The following is a 24,243-nucleotide window of genomic DNA, read 5'->3' as shown; positions in this document are numbered from 1 at the left end:
CGAGGACGACAGTTAACATGAGCAACGAGGGACAGAAAGGGAAATGTTCCATTAGGTTGTTTAGGGAGAAATGAGACGTACAAGAGCAGAAAAACGGAAGAGAATAAATACTGAAGGATTCTTTAGACACAAACTCAAGCCTGTAACAGAAAAAATGTTTTAAACTGAGAAGAGATGGGAGTCAAACTTTGAGTTTGGCCATCATCATACCTCACAGTGCTTTAAATTAACAAGAAGTCAATCATCCAGAAATTGACTTTGTTAACAGAAACATTTTGAACTATCAAATTTCAGGATAAAGTCAGAGGTCAAAAAGGAGATAATGTCTTTTAGGACAAATGTTTAAGCTGAAGGATTACAACGTTTATTTCTTCTTTTAAATCACAGGACAAATACAGAAGTTTAACTTCAGATGATACTAAACAACAGATTTAAAGGGAATCTTTTTCTTACAAAATGAAGCAGTGATTAAGAACTTTAAAGTTGAAAACCAGCAAACATAATGTTTGTAGAAAAAAATACTGAAGGATAAGAAATGTACATCTCTCATCTGGCCGTGTGATGACTCGTGTACAAACTACATTCATCTGCACAGTGCAGCAGTGGAAACATGTCGCAGCTTACAGTAAGAGCTGATACTGAGATTATTACTCAACCACAAGAGAGGCTTGCGGACAATTTATTTGGATTTGAGAACTGGCAGCAGTCTATAGAAAATATAGCTTTTCTGCTTATAAAACATGAAAACATACAGTCAAGCTACAGATTTAGTCTACGCATCATCTGTTAGTATTTACACAATAGAGCGCTCACAGGTAAAGACATCCACATGTTGAGAAGAACGTCATGAAACAGAAAAGCAGCTAAACAAGTAGACATAAAGGTAGTCTGGATGTTTTTAATACATTGTTAACTGTACACGTAAGGAAAAAAAAACAAACACCATAATTAGACATGTTCAAATTATATCCCTTTTCATTAAGAAATGACGTTAATACCATAATCATTTTTCCATAATGATGCATCATTTATACCATTTATATTAAATCACACAAAGAAATAAAAAATTAATTAAAAAGTTATTAGCATTGGACTGAGTCCAACGGCCCGCTGAGTCCGTGCTGTGGGCTCAGCGGGCCGTTAGTGAACTGAGAGGTACCAAATAAGACAGTTTTTGATCAAAATACTTAAAACATAAAAATACTACATTAATTATTACACAGGTAGAAGAACAGAGGCTTAGCAGTCTTGAATAGCTCAGGTGCAGAACATACACAAAAGTCTACCACGTCGTATTTTTCTTCATAACAAGATGCAACATCAAATTTCAAAAATCACACATTCACAATCTTTGAACATTTTCAGTATGAAAACAGAACAGAAAAAAGAGGGACCGTTTTCCTGCAACACTGATAACAGGAAAAAAAAATAATTTGTATATAAGTGTGTATATATATATATATGAAACATATATATTTTAAATTAACAGTCAAATATATGAGCATATATACATAGTTTTACAAGGTAGCAAAGGCAAAAAAGCTATTTGCAACATCCCCCTAAATCCTATCATATCAGATCATTGTAATAAATTATCAATGACATTTTCATTTGAAAAAGAAAAAAAAAACATCTTAAAACTACAAGTTAAAAAATCTGTCAAAAATATTAGAGAACCCATCTTTGTTTCAAAAGTGAAATAAGATATTGCACCTTTAGTTTTTAAACCAGAGAACAATAAAATGACAATGAAAAACAGCATACAATTCACAACAGGAATTAAATTAGAACTCTTGTCACTGGCGGACATTAATCTTTAAGTTTTTTTAAGCTTTGTAACAAAAATACATTTCCTGTAACAAAACATCACAGTTTCATTTCACTGAATTATGTAAAAGGAAAACATTTTAACACACTCTTTAAACATCATGACATATGACAAAAAAACGCTATTCAAGACTGCTAAGCACAAAACCATGGTTTCATTCCAACAAAACTAGAAAAAATAGATCATATTGCCGTTTGAAATGTTACAACTTTTGGGTTCATTTTGGCGGTACAATCTGAGTCAGAGACAGGAAACAAAAAAATATGCAAAAACAAAAACAGCTCTCTCAAGTCCAAAAAGGGATCCCAGATACTGTCTATCCAAAATAACAGTGTACACAAGCATTTAGTAACAAATAAATGTTCCTGATTTTAGAAATATTACTTTATCATATAAGTCATTCTACAGCTAGTGTTTCTCACTAAGAAAAAAAGTCTTCAAGGCGTTGCAAATCTAGAACTCCCCTCGGTTAAAAAAGGGTCGTTTCCATCCTCTCAGTGATTCAAGTCTTTCCCCCGGGCGTCTTCTCTAATGATCCTGTGGAATAAAACCAGTTTGTTAATCTGCAGACACCGTTTTGTTTAAAATCAAAATGCACCTGGTCCTAGTGGTGCCTTAAATAAAATATAAAAAAACATGACAGTGAAGGAAACGTACCCCCCCCCCCTCCCCATTATCAACAAATCACAAAAAGCAAGACGAACTAATCCCATCTCTAACGACTGCAATACATATCATAAAAAAAGTTTATGAAACATCAATGAGTCCATGAACGTGCACTAAATGTTTTCTGAACATGACAATATTCCTGTTAAGCTGTTCAGACAGTTTACGATATTCCCGCTCACTTGCCGCTATTAACACTGGTAAACAAGTTTGCAACACTCGTTAATTACAAACACTCAGATGTTCCTTAACCAGCAGGAGGCTGTTGTCCCGGCCTGCAGTACAAGTCCAGAAGAGACTCATTCCTGTAACAGTTTCATTTAGCAGACGCTTTTGTCCAAAGCGACGCACATCTGAGAGTAAGTGCAATACAAGCGAGGATCTATAGACAGGAGGGAGCAACTTGTAACTCCAAAATCTTGAACGATTGAATGTAGCATTCACATTCAGAAATGTGGATATGGGGCCTTAAAACCTGGCTATTAAAGAAATTAGACACATACACACACTGTAGGTTACGCTCTTTTTAAAAAAAAAAAGATATTTGTAGCAATTAGAGGTGTAACGGTTCACAGAGGTCACGGTTAGGTTCGAGTCTCAGTTTTGGGGTCAACAGGAAAAAAAAGCAACAAAAACTCCTGGATGCATATTCTAGATGTCGCTGATATATTTTCAGACGAGTCATGAAAGTAACATCTTTTATTATTTAAAACTACCTGTGATAAGTTTGCAAAGCCTGCAGTGTATCAAACATAAAAAAAAATGTATAATATAGGATGAAACTAAAATACGGGCCTTTAGGAGCGATCTATCAGATTTATGTTTCATTAAGTGTGTGGTCACAGTTGTTAGAGAACAGCAGGTGCAGCGGTTATTCATGCTCAATCAAAATTTGACACCGGTAAAGCTTCATGTACTCTCTGACGTGCCCACAGGATGGGATATTGAAACGTGGTTTGATCACTTTTAACTCACACCTGAAGCGGGGATCCTCTACGACTGCCTATGTGCAATAACCTTAGGAATGTTTTAGCTTTGGTAATGACTTCGACCCTCTCTGCTCTATTGTTTTTTTAAAACAGGGGGGTTAAGTTGTTTGACACCTGTTTAAGTTTTCCCAGCTCCAGTGATTGTCTCCTCTGGGTGATAACGTCTAATATTCATTAAAGATGTTCCACTTGTTCACGTAGATTCGTGAGCATAGATTGGGGTGCGAGTACTGCCATGAGTGACTGCCTTTTTCGCCACTCAGTATTTGTGGTCATGACGTCTGAACCGTGACATCCAGACCGTTGGGGTTTGGTACGATTACAAATATCGTTAGAGGCCTACAAGCAATAAGAAAAACTTAAAGATTCTAACCCCATAATTACCAGCGTGCCAGATCTAAGCATTGGTTCTTACCTGGAGGCCCGGGGCTTGTGTCTGCTGTGCGCCCTGGTTGAAGTAGGCCATCGGCTGTCTGTAGAAGTCAACCCAGGCGCTGTAGTCTGGATTAGAGGTCTGCTGAGATCCAGGACCAGCCGTCTGGCCTGAACAGAGGGAGAAATAAAACGGTGCGGAAGAAAAATTAAGATACATTTGCAGGTTTGAGCTCAAATTCATCTTTTGTTTTAATCGGTTGTCGTCATTTATAAAAAACAAAAAATAAAAAAAAACTGCTCACCCCAAGCTTTGTTGTACTCAGGAGCGGTGCTCTGGGCCTGGTTTTGCTGGCCTTTAAAACAAAACCAAAAAATAAAGTTAAAACCTTAAACCGCTTCTATCAGAAGATTTGCTTTAAAATATTAAAGTTTCAGTGATCAGGGTTTAAGAAAAGTTACAATCAGGATGCTTTTTGTCTTTTTGCCAGAACACAAAAGAGGGTAGAGTAGAAACTAAAGTGGGCGTTGAGATGATCCTCTCTGAGTGACACTTGCCTAGCTTTTTATAATACTGCTCCCAGTCCATCTGGCCCGTCTGGGATCCATTGTGACCTGAAACCAGACACAGAAAACACACCAAAGTTACTGAGAGTGCGATTTCCTTTTACCCTTTTCACCTTCTGCTCTCATCTGCAAATCTTTTTCCAAATCATTTCCTTCAAATGGCAAATTTTAAAATCAGTCAGTGCAGGAAGGAGGCGGTTAGCCACAGGAAAGGAAGCACAAATATCTTGTCCCAGCCTGCAGAAGACTCCGGCATCAAAACTGAACTAAACTAGCCGCAGTGTGCTTTCAGTGACAGAACACAGAGGAGAAAACTTCAGACATACACCTTTGAACTAATGAAACTAAGCAAATCTCCAAAACTAAAATATGTATGGAGTTCTAATAACTTTGAGTGTGACGCAACATTTTGTTTATTTCTACATTTTGTTTTGGAACAATATGTTTTGTGCTTAAATTTCCTTTGAGGGTTTAAAGGTTTAGAAGCATTTAGTCTTGAACGTCCTCAGTGTGTTTACTTACTGTGGTCCTGTTGGCTTTGAGGCTGCCATATCTGAAAAGTCGTACCCCATCCTCCTCCTCCTGCTCCTCCTCCACCTCCTCCACCTCCTCCACCACCACCACCTCCTCCTCCTCCTCCGCCGCCGGTCATGAATGTCTGAGGCCCACTTATGTAAAATAAACACAGTTCAATGTGAATACCATTGAGTGGACAGTATTTTTCTTGCAGGAGACAGTGTGTCAGTCTTACACAGGTCACATTAGAACAGTTAAAACATGAATGACGTGTCCAGGAGAGAGGTTGAACCTTACTGTTGAGGAGGAGTGGTTGGTCCTTGGTTGTAGGGATTCATACCAAAGCTGCTGTTGCCCCCCATCCCTGGACCCTAGAGCAGAAAAAAAGGGAAGAGAAGGCGAGTGAGAGACCACACTTGTGTTTAAAAAGAAGCCAACAGACAAGGTCAAAGGTTAGTGCCCGCCACTGATGCACTCCATTAAGTCCATTTGATGGTTTCTTCATGTTTAACCTCTGGTGACATCCTGCCGGCCACCAGGACCACAGCCACCAGCCGCACCCCGGCAGCTCTCCACATTGACATGTGCGCTCATGAATATCAGGTCAGACAATAGAGTTTTGAGTAGACCACCTACCCCAATTCTCTCATCGATCAGCTGGCGAGCCTTTTCCAACTGCTGAGGGGTTCCTCTGATGGAGAAGATGCGCACGTTGGGGTCTGTGTTGGGCGGCGGGTTTCTCTGGAGCTCCACGTGGGCACGAGACTGCTCTTTGATGTTCTTGATGGTTTCGCCACCTGGAAAAATGTCACGCGACAGGACGCATTTTAATTTGGGCCGGGAGTGATCAAATATTCCCGGGATTAACATCCTAACCGTTTTGTCGATTAACTGTCATAAATACAAAAACAATCCTGGGACCCTAAGATAAGGTCCTCAACTTACTCATCTTGATTGCCAACTTTGCAAAACAATCAAGAAATATGGTTTCATTTTTATTTCAAAATGACTATAGATCCATCAATGTCAATGGTTTTATTGCCAAATCATAGAATGACAGGGTGTTTCTGTTTATGGTCAATAGAAGGTTTTTTTTACAGGTGTTAACATGCTAGTTTCTGTCAACAGCATCTGAAACCTTCTCTCCACAGTCAGAATTTATCTTCTGACAATTTATTTAACAAAATAAAACCAATAATCCTTCAAAAAAAAAAAAAAAAAAAAGGGAAAAATCAAAAGTAGGCAGGGATTTTCTTTTTCTAACTTTTGTCATTCACAATATTTGCTTCTGCAAAGAGCAACATTATGAATGCCATCAACATGAGACTGTCTGAAATTACAATATGGTAGCTTCCAGGCTGGTTATAAAACTATTAAGACTTTTGTTTTGCACAGTGGTATAAAAAAAAGTTATATGAAGAGCTATTTTTACAGAATAACCCGACGTTCCCACAGATATGCCTTAAAACAAGGAAACATGGGCACCTCATACCAGTCAAAGTTTGTTGTTCAAGGATATTAAGCCTCACATAAATCACTGGTTTTAAGGTTATCTTGTCGATGCACAGAGAGAGGGGGGAATCACAGAGGAACTCCACGATAAGTGGCCCCCGATGACCGTAATATCATGACACTGCGATTCTGCGTTAATTGAAATATTGCAAGACAATTTTAAAATGAGGCATCATGATGTCAGATTAACTGAAGAATACACAACGTGCAGGGTTAAGTGTTTTCATGCACTGAAATAAGGGAGTCAGTTTCACCTCTTATCACCCTCCATTATCTCGTAACTTATTTGCACTGCTGTTTGACATTATCCCAACATCTTCTTTGGCAAGTTAACTTCTGTTCACATTACACTCATTCATGTCAAGACCCCCACTGTGAGGAGTCATGAAGTATTAGCGCGCTGAGCCAAATTGCCAGGGAAATCTGTTATTTTCTTCTTCAAATATTCATATTTGGCACCAGTTATAATCGCACAAGTCAGGGAAACAATACTGCTGCACTGATACTTTGTCCCATGCACTCCTGATGGGTAGTACAAACAAATTGACACTCCCAAACATCAATGTTGGAATCTTTCCCATCCCTCCAGACTGAAGTCATGTGATGGTGCTACCTTATGAAGACTCTGGCATGTGTCTCAGCACTTATCTACCATTCTGTGGTAACATCCATGCAAATCAGGAAACAAAAGGAGACATCTCCTGCACACCTCCCCCTCCCCGGCATCAGATGCCAGCTTCCCGACGTGTGGGGAGAGCAATTACACCAGCGGGGAGAAATGAAACATAGCTGGCAGGAGAAAAGGGCCAAAATTGAAGCGTATCCTCCTTCTGGGATATCGTTTGTCTCTTTTACCCTTTTCATTCTTGACTCTGTGTTGTCCTCTGTGATGAGAGGAGGGAGTGAACCAGGGTGGGGGCATATAGCCGCTCCCCACCCCTCCCTCCACAATGCCCATCTGAACGAAAAAGGCTGAGGGTGCTTCCCGGGGGGACACCGGGGCTGTCCCAACATCAATTACACATTTGTTCACTTGTGGCTGACACTCGGACGACCCTGGCTGACCTCCGCATGAAAACGCTCATCAAAAACCTCTCCCCTCCCGCAGCCTATTCCTAGCTGCCAACAGACTGCACATGGGCCATTAACCCATTGTCAACCAAATGAAACTTCTGCCTTAATGAAGCCATTATGAGCTCTTCTAGTCAGACAGGAGAGAGCAATGAAGACCCTGACTATTCATTTCATGGACTGGGCTGTAGTGAGGACAGATAATACGGGCCTTATTAATGAGACTGGTTTAGTGAGCTGGAGAAAAGGAGGGACACAAAAGTGCAACTGGTGACTGCATTCAAGGGAAAGCCAGGGGACTGGTTAGCTGCTGGTGGGGAGAAAGTCACATGCCTCGGGGGACAATATCACTAACAGAGTGTGGAACAAATTTTTGATTCAAGCGAGAGGATGAAATCAATATGTCGAAAGGGCATCCAAACAAAATGTATTTCAGTAACAGACACATTTTAATTAAATTCCTATTAACTGTTTTCTGGATTAAATCTCATTCCATTAAATATCTCTATCACAGAGATTTTAAGGAAACCCATAAAGTGATAAAATATACAATCTCAGTTGTTAATGAAATGATCTTTTAAGTTTGCTCTAAGGCAGAAATTATACATTTACAGTTTCTGAACTTTTTTCACTGAAACATTTTAAAGGTTAAAGGATTTTTAAGTGAGATGAACCAAACTGACAGCAGTCACCAGTAAGGTTTTACTTCAACGGTATACTTAGTATACTTTATAATACCACATCTTTTAAACGATACTGTTATTGTAAGTACAGAACATTTTAAAAGACTTTAGATCCAAAGTATTATTTTTAACCAAAACCTGCCGTCAAACGGAGCTGATGACCTGTCTTAATTGCACAATTAAGTTGGCAATGTTTTGTTATTAGTGCAATTTAGACAGTATGCAGGAATGTGTTTGCAAATTTTGCTAATTAAAAACAAAATCTTACCAAATATTGAGTGCCTTGGACTTCAATATTTGCCGTGGTATCGAATAAGCATCAATAGCATTTGGTTTAAACTTATCAAAGTTTAAAAATTTGGTATCATGACATGCCTCGTCGCCAGTCAGCAAATATTCATCATCACATTCACACAAAGTTTATATTGATTTCAGGATGGGACAATTGACCTGACCAGTAAGTCGTCTTTAACAGGAGGACATATAACTGCCCGACTATTAAAGCAAAAATGGTCATGCATTCCTACAAACAGTAGGAGTTTCAAAAACATATTTTTTTTAAATCATCAAACTTTGAGAAATAATCCTTGCAAATGTTTTATGTCTGTTTCTGTTTGGCATTACGTTTGGTCACTCTCAGTTTTAGGATTCCTTGGCTGGTTAAAAACAAGCAAGCAAATAAAACATTTATCTAAAGATTATATAATAACATCCATGTCAAAGTGAGAACATAGAAACTCATACGAGGGTTAGGTTAACTTAAAAATGCAACATATCGCTACACTAAATAACTACTCATTTAAAAGTACTCTTAGCTCTTCAAGAGTTTTCAAACAAAGAAATTCTAACTTTTAACTTCACAAAACAATCGCTTATAAAATCTGGGAAAAACCTGGTGAATGGAACTTTCAGATTTTTATTTTAGTTTAGAAAAAAACTGAGTAAAGTTGTAAGATGCTTATTGGCTCTTGCAATGAGCAGGATTGTGGGTGGCTTGGTTCATCAACCAGTGTGTGTGCGTGTGTGTGTGTGTGCAGGGGGTCAAAACAGAGGGGCAATGGGCTGCATATGGCATCGTAAAGATATTAATCACCACACCCTTTAAGGGATAGCTGACAGCACCCAGACCCACCGCCATCTCCACCATATTGGCCCACTTCATATGCTAATGCACAGAGAGGGGGACGCTACGCCCAGGTTTATTTGTTTCCCTCAGCCCACTACATGCACAAAAGCCACTTGACATTTCTATTGCCATGTTTTTATCTTAGGTAAAGAGGCCCCCTCAGACCCCGCCCACCACTGCACACACACACACACACACACACACCAAGGCCACAAGCATGCACACTGACACACACACACACACACGGCTCCTTCCAATGCAATGGTCAATGACTTTTAAATAGCTGGCAATAGAGTGGGCATGAATAGCCAATAAGCTAATTCCTCCTATTCATTCCCTCGCTGCACTCTATTGGGCTGAAAGACCCTCATTAGATGCCAGGCAGCCTTCCACATGATTGAGGGCTGTTATTATGCACCTTTAACAATTAATGTCACATTACACGCATTATCCCCGTCATTAAGCCCTTAGTGAAGCCAATGAATGCCACTTGTGCTGTATACATGAGCCCCGGAGAGAGAATAGGAGGGTGGTCACTCACTCACCCCCCCCCCTCCTCTTCTCATCTGTTTCACGCAGAGGCAGCACACCAAACGGCATTCAGTTATTAAAACGGAAAATGGCCATCTTGCAAAAAGCGGATTATACTGATAAATAGAACAGCAAAATGTTTCAGAAATGAGCACAAGCTGGGCTGGGACCTAACAACGAGAAACTAATGACACCAGGCTCATGAACTAAACTTGAAGCAACTTTTAAAATACGAACTAAAAAAATGTGTCGGCTAAACGCACAAAGAACAAACCATTCTACTGAGGTGCTTACAGAATCAAATCAAATAAAAAATAAAATCATAAAAGCTTGATTCTTACCTTTGCCAATCACTAGTCCACACTTGTCAGCTGGTACTGCGTATGTCACCTCCTGGAGTCCTCCAGGTCCCCCCATGTTACAGTCACTTCGCCCCCGACGTCCCATCATACCTCCAAATCCATCTCGCTCCTGCAAGGGAAGCGAAGGGAAACATTAGGAAAAGATTGATTCAAGAGATTTCAACACTCTGTGTTTTCTTCCTACAAAATGTTGATATCAGTTCTTTTAAATGCTTCCAATCTAGAATTTCTCATTTCATGAACAATTAAGCAGAGAAGAAAATCTCCAACTTCTTAAACCCTGTAAAAAAAAATGTGTGAGCGTATTAGGCGTTGGGATTCTGCAAAAGAACAGCCCAATGCTGTTTCTCTGGACGGATCTAATCAGTATGGACGAAGCAGGAACACATACCTGAGCAGTTTGAACCAGTTCATTGATGAGGTGGACCGCATGGTGGCAGTGGTCGGGCTGACCCATCACCTGAGCAACTCTGTCAGGACTCACTCCATCGTCTGGACGCACACAAAGAATACAAAATGTCTCTAGCTGCTCCACAATCAGAGAAATGTTTACTTTTTTTTTGCTTGAAGTAAAACACATTAAACACTTTGACTGCTTGCAGGTTTGGACTGCACTGAACATTTCTGATGATTTTACTGGATTAACTATCACATTCATTACGTCTACATCCCCAGTTAGGTCACGCTACAATTAAAAGCTTGATTAGGCAATTTAATTAGAGTACTCTCCTTGTCCCAGTATACAAGCAATCACTGGCAGAAGTATGTTAGACTCTGTTACGCTATGTGGCAATACACATACCTTTAAACTGATTTTCTGAGAAAAGGAATTGCACCCTTATGAAACCAGATAGAATACACGTTTGTAGTTTGTGCTACTAGTAGGTAACATCAGTCCCTGTTTTTTTTTTTTTTTTTACCTTGTTTGAACTGGATCCTGACTCCTGCATCGTTCTGAATCTTCTTGATCATCTCTCCGTTCCTGCCAATAATGATGCCGACTGCAAATCTGGGCACAACAACCTGGGTGACGAAGACAGAATGACAAATATAAAAAAAAAATACTCTCTTAGGTAAGTGAATAATTCAACAAATAATCGTAGCTGTGCAGCCTTTCAATAGCAGGTAAAAAGCTCTTACATCCAGACTGCTTCCCCCCATTTTGGTTCCAAAGTCTGCCCTGCCGACCCTGAAGTCTCCTTGGTCTTTGTCTCGGATGAGCTTCACAACAAGTTCGCGGGCTTGCTGTTAACAAAGTAAAAACAAAAAAAGCTTCAGAACAGGACGCATAACAAAAGTCTAGCTAAAATCCTCTCAATAAAAGTAAAGATGCTAGAGTGGAAGACTTAAGGCGTGAAATGTGTAAAATTGAGTGTAAACTGGAAATACAGCGGCTCACACTGAGCTCTTCAGAGACTGACCTGCACTTTGTGGGGATCCCCAGTGATTCTCAGGGGCTTGTCTGCTCCAGTGGGCATCGGGTCATCCTGAATCATTATCATCTGCACTCCTGTTCTCTCCTGCAGGAGTTTAATCGGACAGAAGCAAAAACACACATCAGAGAGTTACCTGGGGCCTAAAACACTATTCACCGTGAGGGGCAGAGAGTCTTGCAGCATCTTAAAGAACGGGTTCTTATTTTGTGATGGGATCTTCACAACCTAAAGTAAGTGGTGAATAACTTTGGAGAATGTGAATATATTCAGAGTAATAATTATATTCAATAGGTTTTGAAATAAGTTGGAAATGCATCTGAGGATCTAGGTTTGCAGAATTCAGAACAGTGTCTTTGCAGAGGAGCATTTCTCTGTCAAATCTATTTGACTGGTGCTCATCTTTGCTGATGAAAATAACCCTTTTTAAGTCATTTTACACTTAACTGTACTACAAAAATCTGACATGCTATTTGTGCAATTAGACTGTTATAAAATATTTAATGCAACAACCCTCCATGTTAGCTTCATCTCTGGGATTTAAGAAAATGCAGTTTTGAGCCATCATAGATCACCATTTTAGGATGATTAACTTCATAGATTTGAATGTATGTTCAGCATTTGGATGACGAACTTCACTAGAAATAAGGTGTGTCAAATTAAAACAACTGACACTTAAATCCATATAAATACAACCTATCACTCAGGGAACTAACTCTTCAGATACTCCATTATTAAAAGGATCAATTAAAAAACAATTGAAACATATCTAGAGTTCTTCCCCACAAACAGCAGAAAGCTTAAAACTTCATAAAAAATAAAAAAAACTTTCTTATTTCCTGATACCTAAATCATACAATTACAAGGACATTTCAAGAATCAGGTAAAATACTGAAGCATGTTTCAGGGAACAGCCTTAGTGTGTCATGGATAACATCATATGAGCCATCAGATACATTTATATTGTGCTGCAGTGGCGGATTATAAATAATGCGATGATGCATGTCTGAACATGATAAATTAAAAACTTGATGTTTCTGGAAGTTGCAAAAAAAAAGAAGTGGGTATGTATCTTAAGGAACATTTTAGTATGATAGTCACTGAGGACTGATTTTAACTTTTTCAAATAACAGATGTTATTAAAACCTGTCTAGTTGCACGGCGTTGACCGTTACAGTGGTTGTGGTTTTAATGTTAAACAGGATGAGTGAAGGGAGCTTTTCAAACAGTTTTACTGAGTAACATTGCAGACCTGCAGTTGTTTGATGGTTTCTCCTCCTTTGCCGATGACCAGGCCTACTTTGTTGGCGGGGATAAGGATCTGTTGGATTGAACTGTTGCCGTCCATGTCGCAGTGGAAGCCAGGACCATACCGACACTGCTCCACAATCTCACTCAGCAGCCTCTTGGCCTGCCTGTGGGGGGGGGGGGAGCGAGGACCAACAAATACATTTGTCACCACAGTTACAGACTCCACACAAAAACCGTTTCAGTCACATTTTTCTTTGTCGAATGTGAAAGAGGTTTTTCAGGTGATTCAGTGACTGATTAAAAGACATGTGAAGAAAGATTTGGGTTCATGCCCTCTGTGTCACAACAATGGGGCACACTTTCCAAACGGTCTGTGTAGTTTCAGTAAATCTGTCAATGTTGAGAGCTGAGACTCACTCAATGTTCTCTGGGCTCCCAGTCAGCGTGCAGGGCCGGTCCAACATGCCTCCACTGTCTGCAACAAAAAGAGCACAACAATTAAAAAAAAAAAAAAAAGACACTATGCATAAAAACATTTATATACAAAAAAGTACATACACAAATGTAATAGAATACCAGTCGAATAATGAGCTATTGACACTAACACCGTATTTTGAAGGCATCTGTAATCATGTATTTATAGTATTTATTTTAATCTGTTTTTTTTTTTCCTCTTTCATTTTTATATGGCACCTAATTTTAAAGTTGCTGCTTTGAAATGAGGTAAAGATTGGACAGGAAACAGGGACGCTGCAGTTACTATTCAGCGGTTTCTGTTCAGAACATCCCCCATCGTCAAAGAATATCTGTTCTCAACCAACGCTTTTAAAAATAGGTTGCTTTAATTGCAGACACTTTGTATTACACCAGGCTTGATGTAAACGTCTCCATGTGACCATCTTAAGCACTTATTGTCAGTATATAGATGCTACATCAAGCACATGTTTAAGATAAATTCAGCCATAACGATACACAACAGTTTGTACACTTTACGTTTAGAAACAATATTTATTTGTTTTTAAAAGGAAATTATTTAAAATGGTTCAATTGTAATTTTATTTGCGTGTTTCCCTGACGCATTTATTTCAGAAGTGCATAAATTAGAAAACAACACAGACCCAAGGGGAGACATGGGGCTATAATAAACTTATTGTCTAAGTGATGTTTCATGTAAACAATGTACTTTATAGTGTTGCAGGCATGCATTGTTGTAAAGATGGTTTTAATGCATAAACAAATGTGAACCTACAGGACACATTTCACATGAAAGTTGAACACGCCTGCTTGTTTTCATAAATCTGATCAACTGAGTCAAACATTTCCAAACCAGCTGCTTCAGATTAGAGAGACTGGAATATTTTGAAGATCCTGTGATTTCAGGTTATTCCGATTTACCTGAAGCAATCTGGATCTTACAACCCGATTCCAGTTGAATTCTTGAGATCTGCTCTCCTCCTTTTCCAATGACTACAGGAGAGGGGGGAGGGGGGGGGGAGAGAGAAGTAGACAGTTTTAAGCCTCTTTGATTTTCGACAGGGGCCCTGAGCAGTGACCCAAAGACTGAACAGAACGTCAATACTGATGATTGGATGTCAAACATTTAAAGTGATTATAATGAACTATAGGACTACTTACTGAATCCCACCATCTTATCAGGCACTTTGAAGTCTTCTGTCGCAAGAGCCCTGGGAGAGATTACAACATGATCAATACCTCTGACCAAAGGCAGTACAATAAAGAGACGACCCTTTTGAAACCAAATCAAGCATATATGGTAGGTTTGAAGCGAGTAGGACAGAAACTTCTAAATAAATGTAATACTTCACAACTAGTTTTGGTCTCATAAATTGTACAGTGCTCAGGTTGATGATTTTTCACATTTGAGAAACTAACTTGTGCTTTATTTGTGCTAAATTATAACTCAAACAATCAACAGGTACTCAAAACTGTTGTAGATCAGTTTTACGTAGACTCTGTTGATCTATAAATCAAGCTGCATGAAATAATCATTCAAGCTCAAATTCTAAACTTTGTGATTTTGAAATGCTAAGATGCGTTCTCTTATTTTTTTTAACAAGATCTATCAGAATTTGAAATTTATAACTTCTCTTTTGGTCTTGCACTTTGAGCAGACAAAGTAAGTAATATGAAAATGGAATTTCTTTCTGATATTTCTAGGGATAAATTAATCCATAATGTAAACTACAGCTGTATTTAAAAAAACAAAACATTTATTTAAGAATGTATGCTTTTTTTGTTGGAGCATAAAAAGGTTCAAGAGTTAATTAATAGGAAAGCATTCAAAACGTATTTAAGTGATCAAACCAGAAATGAGATTATTCTCTGCTCACCTTTGATGTACCATTGCCCCGAGGTGGTTCCCTACTGAGAGAAGTGAGAAGAAACAAATTAACATGTGAGAAATAATACGAGATCAGATAATATTCTAAATATCTTTTAAACTGAGAGAGACCAACAGCAAAAAGAAAAGGACTGAGTCAGGGCTGGGGGTGGAGGTGGGGGGGGCAGGAGCAGATGGACCTGGTTCTGCCAATCCTCCGTTGCTTGTTCGTATCTGACCCTCAGCGGGGGACTTGCAGCAACATGGTAATCAGGCCTGGGAGTGTTTGAGTGAGTGTTTCAATCAGAGCCGAGAGGCAGCAGCCGGGTCAGTGGCTGCTGGTCACGAATTGAATTTTGACAGGTAGCACCGAGCAAGGGTCCTGCAGGGTCAGCGGAGGATGTGCTGCCATGGACGTGAACACCTGAGTTGATACCTAGCAGCTTCAATCAATTTTATGGTCGTTTGCACTGATTTCACTTCTTCTGGAAATGCAGCGAGGTTAACGCTTGAGAATGGAAGAGCTATGAATATAAAACAGGAGGTGTACCGAATCCATTCAAGGACAAGACTGCAAGATAAAGCGTGAATACCTTGACTCAGTTTGTGTACATTTGATAATTTAGTGCTGCGAGCTAAGTGCCGTGCAATACAGATACCATTTCTGTATTTCCCTTCAGACTGTGGGACAACCTTGACTGAGAGAAACCGAGGACAAATTGTTGCAACAATAACTGGGCGTCAAAACTTAAACTAGAGTTGCATATAATTTAGATTTATCTATCCATGCATTCAGAGCTGAGCTATAATACAAACAACTGTGACAAGATAACAGGGAGACAGGATAAATGACTCATGTTTCCACTTCATGGATATGAAATGGATCAAACCTTTCTATGTGTGTGAGAAATGGTGACACTTTGAATACACCGCAGTTTCATTTCTGATGCTTTATACTCATAAAAATACAAAGACATGCCTCACTTCAGATAATAGTGCATGTCCTGCATAGCTCTAAAGCTGTTTCACAGTTCTGAAAAACAAAACCACATAGACAGATAAATGACAGAAATACCTAATGTCAAAAAGTCAGGGCGAGCTGATGTGAGTAAAAGAATTGATTTACGTAAAAATCGAGATTCTTCTCTTAAAATTAATAACTTCAGAAAATCGTTGTTTTTTTGGGGGGGGGGGGGGGGGGGGGTAATCAGTCACTCCCTGCTAAGTGCTAAAGCTAGCTTTTTAAAGAGCCCATATATTATGCCCTTTTTGGGGTTCGTATATTTAATCTATGTACTAAAGTATGTTCACAAAAGTTTGAAAAAAGTGTCTGTTTTCATGTACTGCCTCCATGCACCGGCTCGCTTCTGACTCTCTCTAAGGCTCTGAAGTGCCCACGTTCAGAGTCCCAACGTGTGCCAAGTCTGATCTGATTGGTCGGCCTGTCGGCTCTGCCGTAATTGGTCAGTCGCTCAGCACTGTTCTCGGAAATGTCCCGTCCCTTTTACCATATTGGGAATGCAGCCACTTTTGCTCCGAGGGCCGGGGAGCAAAAACATTAGCACCTTAGCACTACTGTGCTACCGCAGGCTACGGCATATCGTGGGCGTGCTACAGAAGTTAACGGGCGTGCAACATGAGCTGCTGGGCTTCCCACAACGAGCTAATGGGCTTAGATCAGTGATCTCACACTGACAATGACGTCGGACTGACAAATTTTTATCGAGGGGGGCTAGAACCGAGCGTTACATGCAGCTAATGCTACAGCTAACAGGAGGACGTAGGAGAAGCCGCGTTTCCGCGGACTTTGAATTTTTGCACATAGATGTGCCTAAACATGCACAGGACACTTGGAAAACACACTAAAGGGCATATAAAACCAGAAGAAGCAGAATATGGGACCTTTAACTCAGTAGAACACCAAATAGAGCAATAAGAAATTCAGCCAGTCTCACAGATGACTGGAGTAGATCCTGAAGTATGTACTAATTCATAAATAGACTTTGAATCCATGGCTCCATGAATCCAGAATCGTTTTGAATTGAAAACTGATTCTGAATCGAATCGAGGCCCCAAGAATCGAAATCGAATCGAATCACTCTAAGATTTCCAGCCCTGTGTGTGTGTTCATATTCAGAACAGCGAGCAGAGATATTTGTGCACATAATGAAACAGTGTTGTTATGTTTTCCTGCCCACCTTTTTCTTGGATGATACTGTGAATACATCCAATTACATGTAGCTCTGATATAAGGCCAGTACTGTCATTATGTCAGAGGACTCTGCTGCTTTGTCTGTCATCTTTCACTTGCCTCCTGATTGTTTTTTTTTTAAGGTTTATTGTTAATTCCTTAAAAGTTATGTCGTGAAGTTGCTGATTACTAGTTACCATCTCGGGTCAGGTTTTTGTACATGTGTTCCAGTATTGCTGGCTCTTTGGTGCAAGAAGATGGTCATGCACATGGAGGAACATATCAGCATCGCAACTGGTTGGTGGTGTAACGGTGTATTGAACTGTTCTAAGGGACGATCTTTGTCAGAAATATTTGGAACTATTTTTTAATGACGTGACCATAGTCTATATCTGACGGCGTGGGTGTATGGATGTAGGGTTTGTGTGAGCGCTGAAGCCTTACCTCCATTGTCTAGGGAACGTTTCTGGCCTCCAAAGCCGTAGAGGGAGGGGTCGAGGACTGGAGAGGAGCTGTTCATGTTGGGCAGCTGGTCTCCTCCCATCTTGGCTGCCATCTGGAGACGCAAAAAAGTAAGACAGATTTAATAAAAGGTAAACATGTGCATGTGTGGTGACATTCTCTCTGAACATACATTTCCTTTCCAGGGCAACCCCTTCACGATAAGTGTGAAACATGTTTTTCTTCTCGTTTCCCTCACATCTTCAAGTTTGCAGTGAAGTCGGGTTTTGACATGGCAATCTGTTACAGAGTGTTTTCTTTTTGACAGCAACCTGCACTTTGTACAATGTAACAGCAGCTTGAAGCAGTCCGCTCAAGTTTTCGTTGAGACTACTCGCGCTGACGCTTCCTCGAAACAAGTGCACCAATTCTTTTTATGCTTCACTGACAAATGACACGGATTTTCATGGCACATGGCAATTCTTCAAAACAACTGTAGACGAGTTGCCTGAAAGTTTTGACAGGTTTGAGAACTACCTTAAACTACTACCCAGCAATAAACATTCAGCACCATGTTCAGACACAAAGTCTGTCAACGAGACACTGCTGGAAGAAGCAAAAGGAAATTACAAAGAAGTGCGGCAGACCTGACGGCAATGACACCGTGTTGCCATATCACACATTTAGCTTTAAAACCTAGAACATCATTTGAGTGCCAGTTGTGGTTGGTTCAAGCTAACACCAAATTGCTGCCAATTCAATTATATGTCCATTTACAAGCTGTACCTTAAGTTAGTTTAACATTTTGTATCTTTGTTTTACTATTTTTATACACAAACCCTATTTGACATAAGATAAATTACTCAAATGTTGGTTGTTAAACACAAGCAGCTCTGCAGGAACTTATCAGAGAGCTAACAAAACTTAAGAAAAGTAAAAAGGAGGTAACAAATATACAATAAAATCGAGGACCATCTGGTCAAACTGTATTTTTTTTAAAAAATAAGTAAACAATAGATATACAATTTTTTTTAGGACAAGTCAAAAAGTATGTACCATGTAATAATTGGTCATGTTGTATAAAAAAAACAAATGCCGTTTTATATTTATTCAGTTACAATGAGGCAAACCAAAATCCACAAATTGACTCCCAGACTCGCAGCTCCCTACATGAAGAAAAGTATAGACAGGCCGCTTCAAGAAGACTGTTCTTATTTGCTTCACAGCTTAGTAATGGTGTTTCTACTACCACCTAAAGCCAAAGCTAAAGTTCTGCAGTGATGGACATGTTAATCTTCACTTCCGCTGCTTGAGAGTGCAAACAGTATTTTCCGCTCCACGTTAATCTGCCACCTCTCCTTCCACACAAAAGTATAGAATTTCAGAAAATTACACAAAATTGACATCTGTGCAAGACTGGAATTTTTTCACAATATGAAAATAAAGTGACGGCAATTAGAGTCTTCCATCACCTTCGGGGACGATTATCTACTTCAGAGCCCACAAGTGGAAGTGAGCTGGAAATAAGGAGGCAGAAAAGGAAGCAGGTGTGGGGTTACTTTTCTCCATGACATTGCCACAGCTTCATCTGGCCAAAAAGCATTTTAGTTACGGACTATATTCAGAAAAATGGCTCAATTTTGTGTTTTTTTTTTTTTTTTGCTACCTGGGCAGTATCTTTAAGGACAGTAAGCGTGCAGATTGTCCGTTTTAAAAAAAAAGGTGGACCGACTGGAATAGTCCTGTTTTCAGCCTGGCTCTGACCGGTCCCTGCAGGTCCTCACAAAATAGCAATTTTGTTGATGTTAGGGTCAAACTGAGAGACGGTCATGCAACCTGGTACAGATTTTCAGAACAGTCAGTGTTTTATTATGAAAATCAAATTAATTTAAATTTTAAAAAAAGTTCCAGTGAATGAGAATTTACATTAATTATTTATGAAGGCATGAAAATCACTGTTTTACTTGTAAATCTTAACAGGACAGAGGATTATACTTTGCTTTTAAATATAAACTGGAAATGCTACTGCGCACGCTGCATGTTGATTTCCACCACTGTTCTCGGTTTAGGGGAGACAAACTCGTTTTTTAAATGAATAATGGTGAATAAACGATTATTGCTATGACTAAAGTCTTAACAATTTGAGAAAGGTTTGATGAACAGAATATTTTTTGTCATATGCTGATTAACATTAGAATACTACATATGGATGCATGTGTGCTAATTAACACATTTGCTGCTGTTAGATAGCTTACAGTCATGCAGTCTGGGTGATTTTTATAGCACAGAGTCTAACAAGCTGTGGATCCTAAAAAAGAGACCCCCTGGGTGTCCACTAACTTGTCTGGGTAAAAACCTCCGTGGGCTGAACTGGACCCTCAAAAATAAATTCACTTATTAAACATATGGATTAAAGAGAAAACATGTCCAACAAAAACTTTAAGGACTGCTACACTCAAGCTTCATGACTTACACCTCACAAAATGCACTTAAATATCGGATTAGTCTAAAAATAAGACAAAGAAATCACGTGAATTGTGGTCACATGAGAACTAGAATGTATAGTTTATATTTAGGTTGCAAGAACATGCTGTCCAACAAACTCTGTGGCATTATTACGATTCATGACTCTACCTTCAACTCAACGTTTTTACATTCCACAAGAAGTTGTGTTCATGTTTTTATTTGTTGACAGAGAAATAAATTCAGTGGTTATATCTTCGATCAAAAGTTAGCACAGGGCAAATCCTAATGGTTATATTTAGGAACACAACTTTCACATTTAGCGACACTTCTCGGTAAGCAGATCAGGAGGAGGCAGAATACAAGATACAGTAATTGAGAGAGCTATAACAGAGGTCAACATCTGGGGATCTAGGCTAATGTTTAACTGTACACAGTATGTGTTGTATTTGGTTATTATTTAAAAAAAACAAGTTGACATGAGGAAAATGGAAATGCGATTTGACGCGTGCACGGCCTAAACATGTAAATGTCAGACATTTTCACCAGCTGCTCCGTGTGCAAGGAGAAGCAGGTGACTGCTATAACTGCATTTGTGGGAACCAACACCACACACTGGAAAGAGGCGCAAGAACACACACTTCCTATCTATCACACTTATGCCACATATGTCATATGATATCGCAGTATGACTTCCCTTTTCTATAAAGTACTCTGCAGCACTCGTGTGATTACTCACTAAACTAAATAACATGTAACATAAGCCACACACAAAGTGCTCCACATAAATGTGATTAATTCTTGTGTTTATCATTAACAGGCTTACAAGGCCTTCTACAAATATGTGACTCTGTATCAAGTCCTTTTATCCTACTTATTATTACTAATATATGGTTAAGATATACGAACACTTGTATTTCTGGTGCTGTCATTTTGTGGACAAGGTGTGCCCTTAAGGGAGAACAGGTTTAATGGAGGTGGTTTTAACGTACTTGTCATGTCATAGAACAGAATAGAATTACTTTATTGATCCCAAACTGGGAAATTGTGGCGTTACAGCAGCAGGTTATCCAAACACACAATATGAGTAAAAAACACAATGTTAGCAAATCTAAACATAATATAATATTAAATACAAAGTAAATAAGTACTAAAACTAAGAGTGTGAATATATACAACCAGGATTTAACTAAGCATTACTAGTCTTAAATAGGAAGATTAAATGTAAATGTGTAAAAACAGAGTAGTAAATGGACAGTATTGACATAAGTTAAAGTGCATGAGTGTAGACATATTATAAGCAGAAACTATACAATATAACGGCGAGTAGACAAATGAAGTGAACATGAGTGCAGGGATAATTTGTTTTTTATCAGTGAATTTGAATAAATGTAATTATATATTTAAAACATACCGATAATGAGCAATGAATTTTTTTACATGTGTTATGTAAAAATGTGATCACCCATTTCCATCATTGGACATATGAAGGGATTAAAACATGCAGGTACACACGGTTTGTTTATTCCTGGACTGTAAACTAAACAGGGGAAAGCTCAACCAGTATGACTAAAGTCCAATTTACACTCTACACACTGAAGTCACTAGTATGTTAATCTGCTCTCAAAGCACACGAGACTGCTCTACTTTAACATACTTAGACTAGTAATGCTTAGTTAAATCCTGGTTGTATATATTCACACTCTTAGTTTTAGTACTTATTTACTTTGTATTTAATATTATATTATATTTAGATTTGCTAACATTGTGTTTTTTACTCATATTGTGTGTTTGGATAACCTGCTGCTGTAACGCCAGAATTTCCCAGTTTGGGATCAACAGTCAAGTCAAAACTAGGGGCGATTGAGCCTTTTCTGTTGCAGCTCCGACACTTTGGAACAGATTACCATTTAATATAAGATCTGCTGCCACAACTGAGCAGTTTAAGTCACTTTTAAAAACCTCTAGTTGAGTGTTTTATCCCAGCAGCAGCGTCTATTAGAACTTTTACTATTATTTTGTGTTTTAATTCACTTTTGATTTTTGCTTTTACGTGTTTTTATGATGTTTTGGATGTAATGTATTTCGCCTGATTTACTGTACAACACTTTGGTCTGTTATAAATGTGCACACTGACTGCTCTACTTTGACTAGTAATGTTTAGTTAAATCCTGGTTGTATATATTCCCATTCTTAGTTTTGATATTTTTAGTGTTTATTTACTTTGTATTTAATATTATATTGTGTTTAGATTTGATAATATTGTGTTTTTTGCTCTTTGTGTTGCTGCTGTTTCCCAGTTTGGGATCAATAAAGTAATTCTATATTCTAATGGTAGCACTGGCTTTCACACAGCCACTACCTAGACTATCCAGGTATTCCTTAAACAGGTGAGCAGGTATGTGCAGGTTGTGTTTCAGGTGATATTTTTCATGCAGCAATGGAAAAATCCAAGTGTGCTCAACAGGAGGAGCAGAGGGGGGCTTATTTGACCAGATGACGTTACATTACATGGCATGGCCTTACTCCAACGCTGCCTGTTGGGACACACAGTACCACGCATGCTACCTAGCCAGCCAGCTAACACTAGCTCCGCGTTGTCATGTGCAACACACGCTACACGCCGAGAACCACAGCTTATAAACCAGTTTGAGATGCAGAAACACAGGGGTTTAAATGTCAGGTTATGAGTGTGGTTGCTGGGATTTTTTGGGGGGGGAGGGGGCTCTCAATGCGTGTCTTTAAAATGGGAGCAGTGAGCAGTTCAAGCTAACTTCAAAACTAGCATGCTAACTTTCTGACAGCGTGTCAAGACACTTCACTTCGTGTCTGAAATAAAGAAAAATCCGCGTTGTGGGTCAAACTGCGAGGCATCACATTCACGATAGAAGGTCCGCGAGATAGCCTAACTGCAACTTCTGTGACTTGACAACAGGTTGCTGAGTGTCGGCTTAACTTAGTAAAGTTGCACAAACTTCGACATTTACCAGAGGCCTTCGCGTTGTAATCGAGACACGACTTTGCCCTTTTTAGAGTTTAGAGTTAAACCAGTGTCCGTGAACGCGTCTTCACGCAGTGTAAAAACTCTAATCTGTCCTCGGCACTGTGCTTACTTAGCGTTAGCTTTGTTAGCTTGCTGGGTACATGAGGAGTGTTTGTAGTAGTAGGGAGAGGGGGGAGGAGGGGGAGGGGGGGGGGAGTCCAGGGTTGCCCCGAACCAAAAAAAAAGTCCAGCCCAGCTCCACATAAAACCCGAGATATTCGTGATTCCGAAAGCATCGCACCTCCTGTTCGCTGAAGGACATTTTACCTGTCGAACCCGGCGTATCGTGTCCGCGAAGTCATCTTTCGTTCCGGGCTGAGCCACCGAGGCCTGTCCCTGAACCAGCTCCGCCATCATCATCATCCGCCTCGGCAGCTGAGAGCCACACTTAAAAAAAAAAAAAAAAAAAAAAAAAAAAAAAAAGAACAGCACACGTGCCAAACCAAAGCTACGCGAGCCCCATGATCTCGCGAGATGATAGAAGACTACAAAACACAGAGTATCGAAGCTGAGAAAACACCTTTACCATGTCTTGAAAAGCACATTATCTAACATGCAACGAATTAATTAGAAAATATTATATTAAAAAAATATATTCTGCAATCTCTTCCAATTGTAATTTATATATAGTTCACTTCATTTGTCTGTCTACTCGCCGTTATATTGTATAGTTTCTGCTTATAATATGTCTGCACCCATGCACTTTAACTTATGTCAATACTGTCCATTTACAACTCTGTTTTTGCACATTTACATTTAATCTTCCATATTTAATCTTCCTATTTAAGACTAGTAATGCTTAGTTAAATCCTGGTTTTATATATTCACACTCTTCACACAGATTTGCTAACATTGTG

General features: G+C 39.2%; 2 protein-coding genes and 1 long non-coding RNA gene across 4 annotated transcripts in view; 1 reads left to right on the top strand and 2 right to left on the bottom strand.

Annotated features, from left to right (window-relative positions):
* The window catches only part of LOC132992685 (uncharacterized), a 93,531-nt gene that overhangs the window by 27,053 nt on the left and 42,235 nt on the right, over positions 1 to 24,243 (bottom strand). The gene's annotated exons all lie outside the window — the stretch shown is intronic.
* On the bottom strand, positions 883 to 23,794 carry fubp3 (far upstream element (FUSE) binding protein 3). 2 transcript variants are annotated; one of them, XM_061062160.1, is made up of 19 exons: positions 23,654 to 23,794; positions 17,884 to 17,995; positions 15,259 to 15,292; positions 14,543 to 14,592; positions 14,303 to 14,374; positions 13,325 to 13,382; positions 12,909 to 13,071; positions 11,645 to 11,743; positions 11,364 to 11,468; positions 11,144 to 11,246; positions 10,615 to 10,715; positions 10,203 to 10,332; positions 5,575 to 5,735; positions 5,236 to 5,309; positions 4,945 to 5,093; positions 4,414 to 4,470; positions 4,161 to 4,211; positions 3,899 to 4,026; positions 883 to 2,365 (listed from the first exon to the last, which is right to left on the bottom strand). In XM_061062160.1, exons 1-19 carry the CDS (start codon positions 23,747 to 23,749, stop codon positions 2,357 to 2,359), a joined length of 1,752 nt encoding a protein of 583 aa, XP_060918143.1. In that variant the 5' UTR covers positions 23,750 to 23,794; the 3' UTR covers positions 883 to 2,356. The 2 variants fall into 2 exon arrangements, with proteins under 2 accessions (XP_060918143.1, XP_060918144.1); XM_061062161.1 differs by having other exon boundaries at positions 4,945 to 5,090.
* bbln (bublin coiled coil protein) overlaps positions 17,720 to 24,243 on the top strand; it is a 68,778-nt gene continuing 62,254 nt past the window's right edge. The window contains exon 1 of the mRNA XM_061062166.1: positions 17,720 to 17,727. The gene's annotated coding sequence lies outside the window, so the exon portion shown is untranslated. The remainder of the gene's footprint in view (positions 17,728 to 24,243) is intronic.

Source organism: Labrus mixtus, chromosome 17 (assembly GCF_963584025.1).
Source record: "Labrus mixtus chromosome 17, fLabMix1.1, whole genome shotgun sequence".
In the NCBI taxonomy this organism is placed as follows: domain Eukaryota; kingdom Metazoa; phylum Chordata; class Actinopteri; order Labriformes; family Labridae; genus Labrus; species Labrus mixtus.
This window is presented reverse-complemented; position numbering and strand designations above follow the sequence as displayed.

What these genes read in the sequence shown, in the direction of transcription:
- fubp3 (XM_061062160.1), bottom strand. Translation starts at nt 23,749, where the DNA reads ATGATGATGATGGCGGAGCTGGTTCAGGGACAGGCCTCGGTGGCTCAG. An exon ending in GGGATCCCCACAAAGTGCAG is followed by an intron (nt 11,469 to 11,644) that starts GTCAGTCTCTGA and finishes CTTTGTTAACAG; the next exon opens with CAAGCCCGCGAACTTGTTGT. An exon ending in CAGGATCCAGTTCAAACAAG is followed by an intron (nt 10,716 to 11,143) that starts GTAAAAAAAAAA and finishes GTGTGCGTCCAG; the next exon opens with ACGATGGAGTGAGTCCTGAC.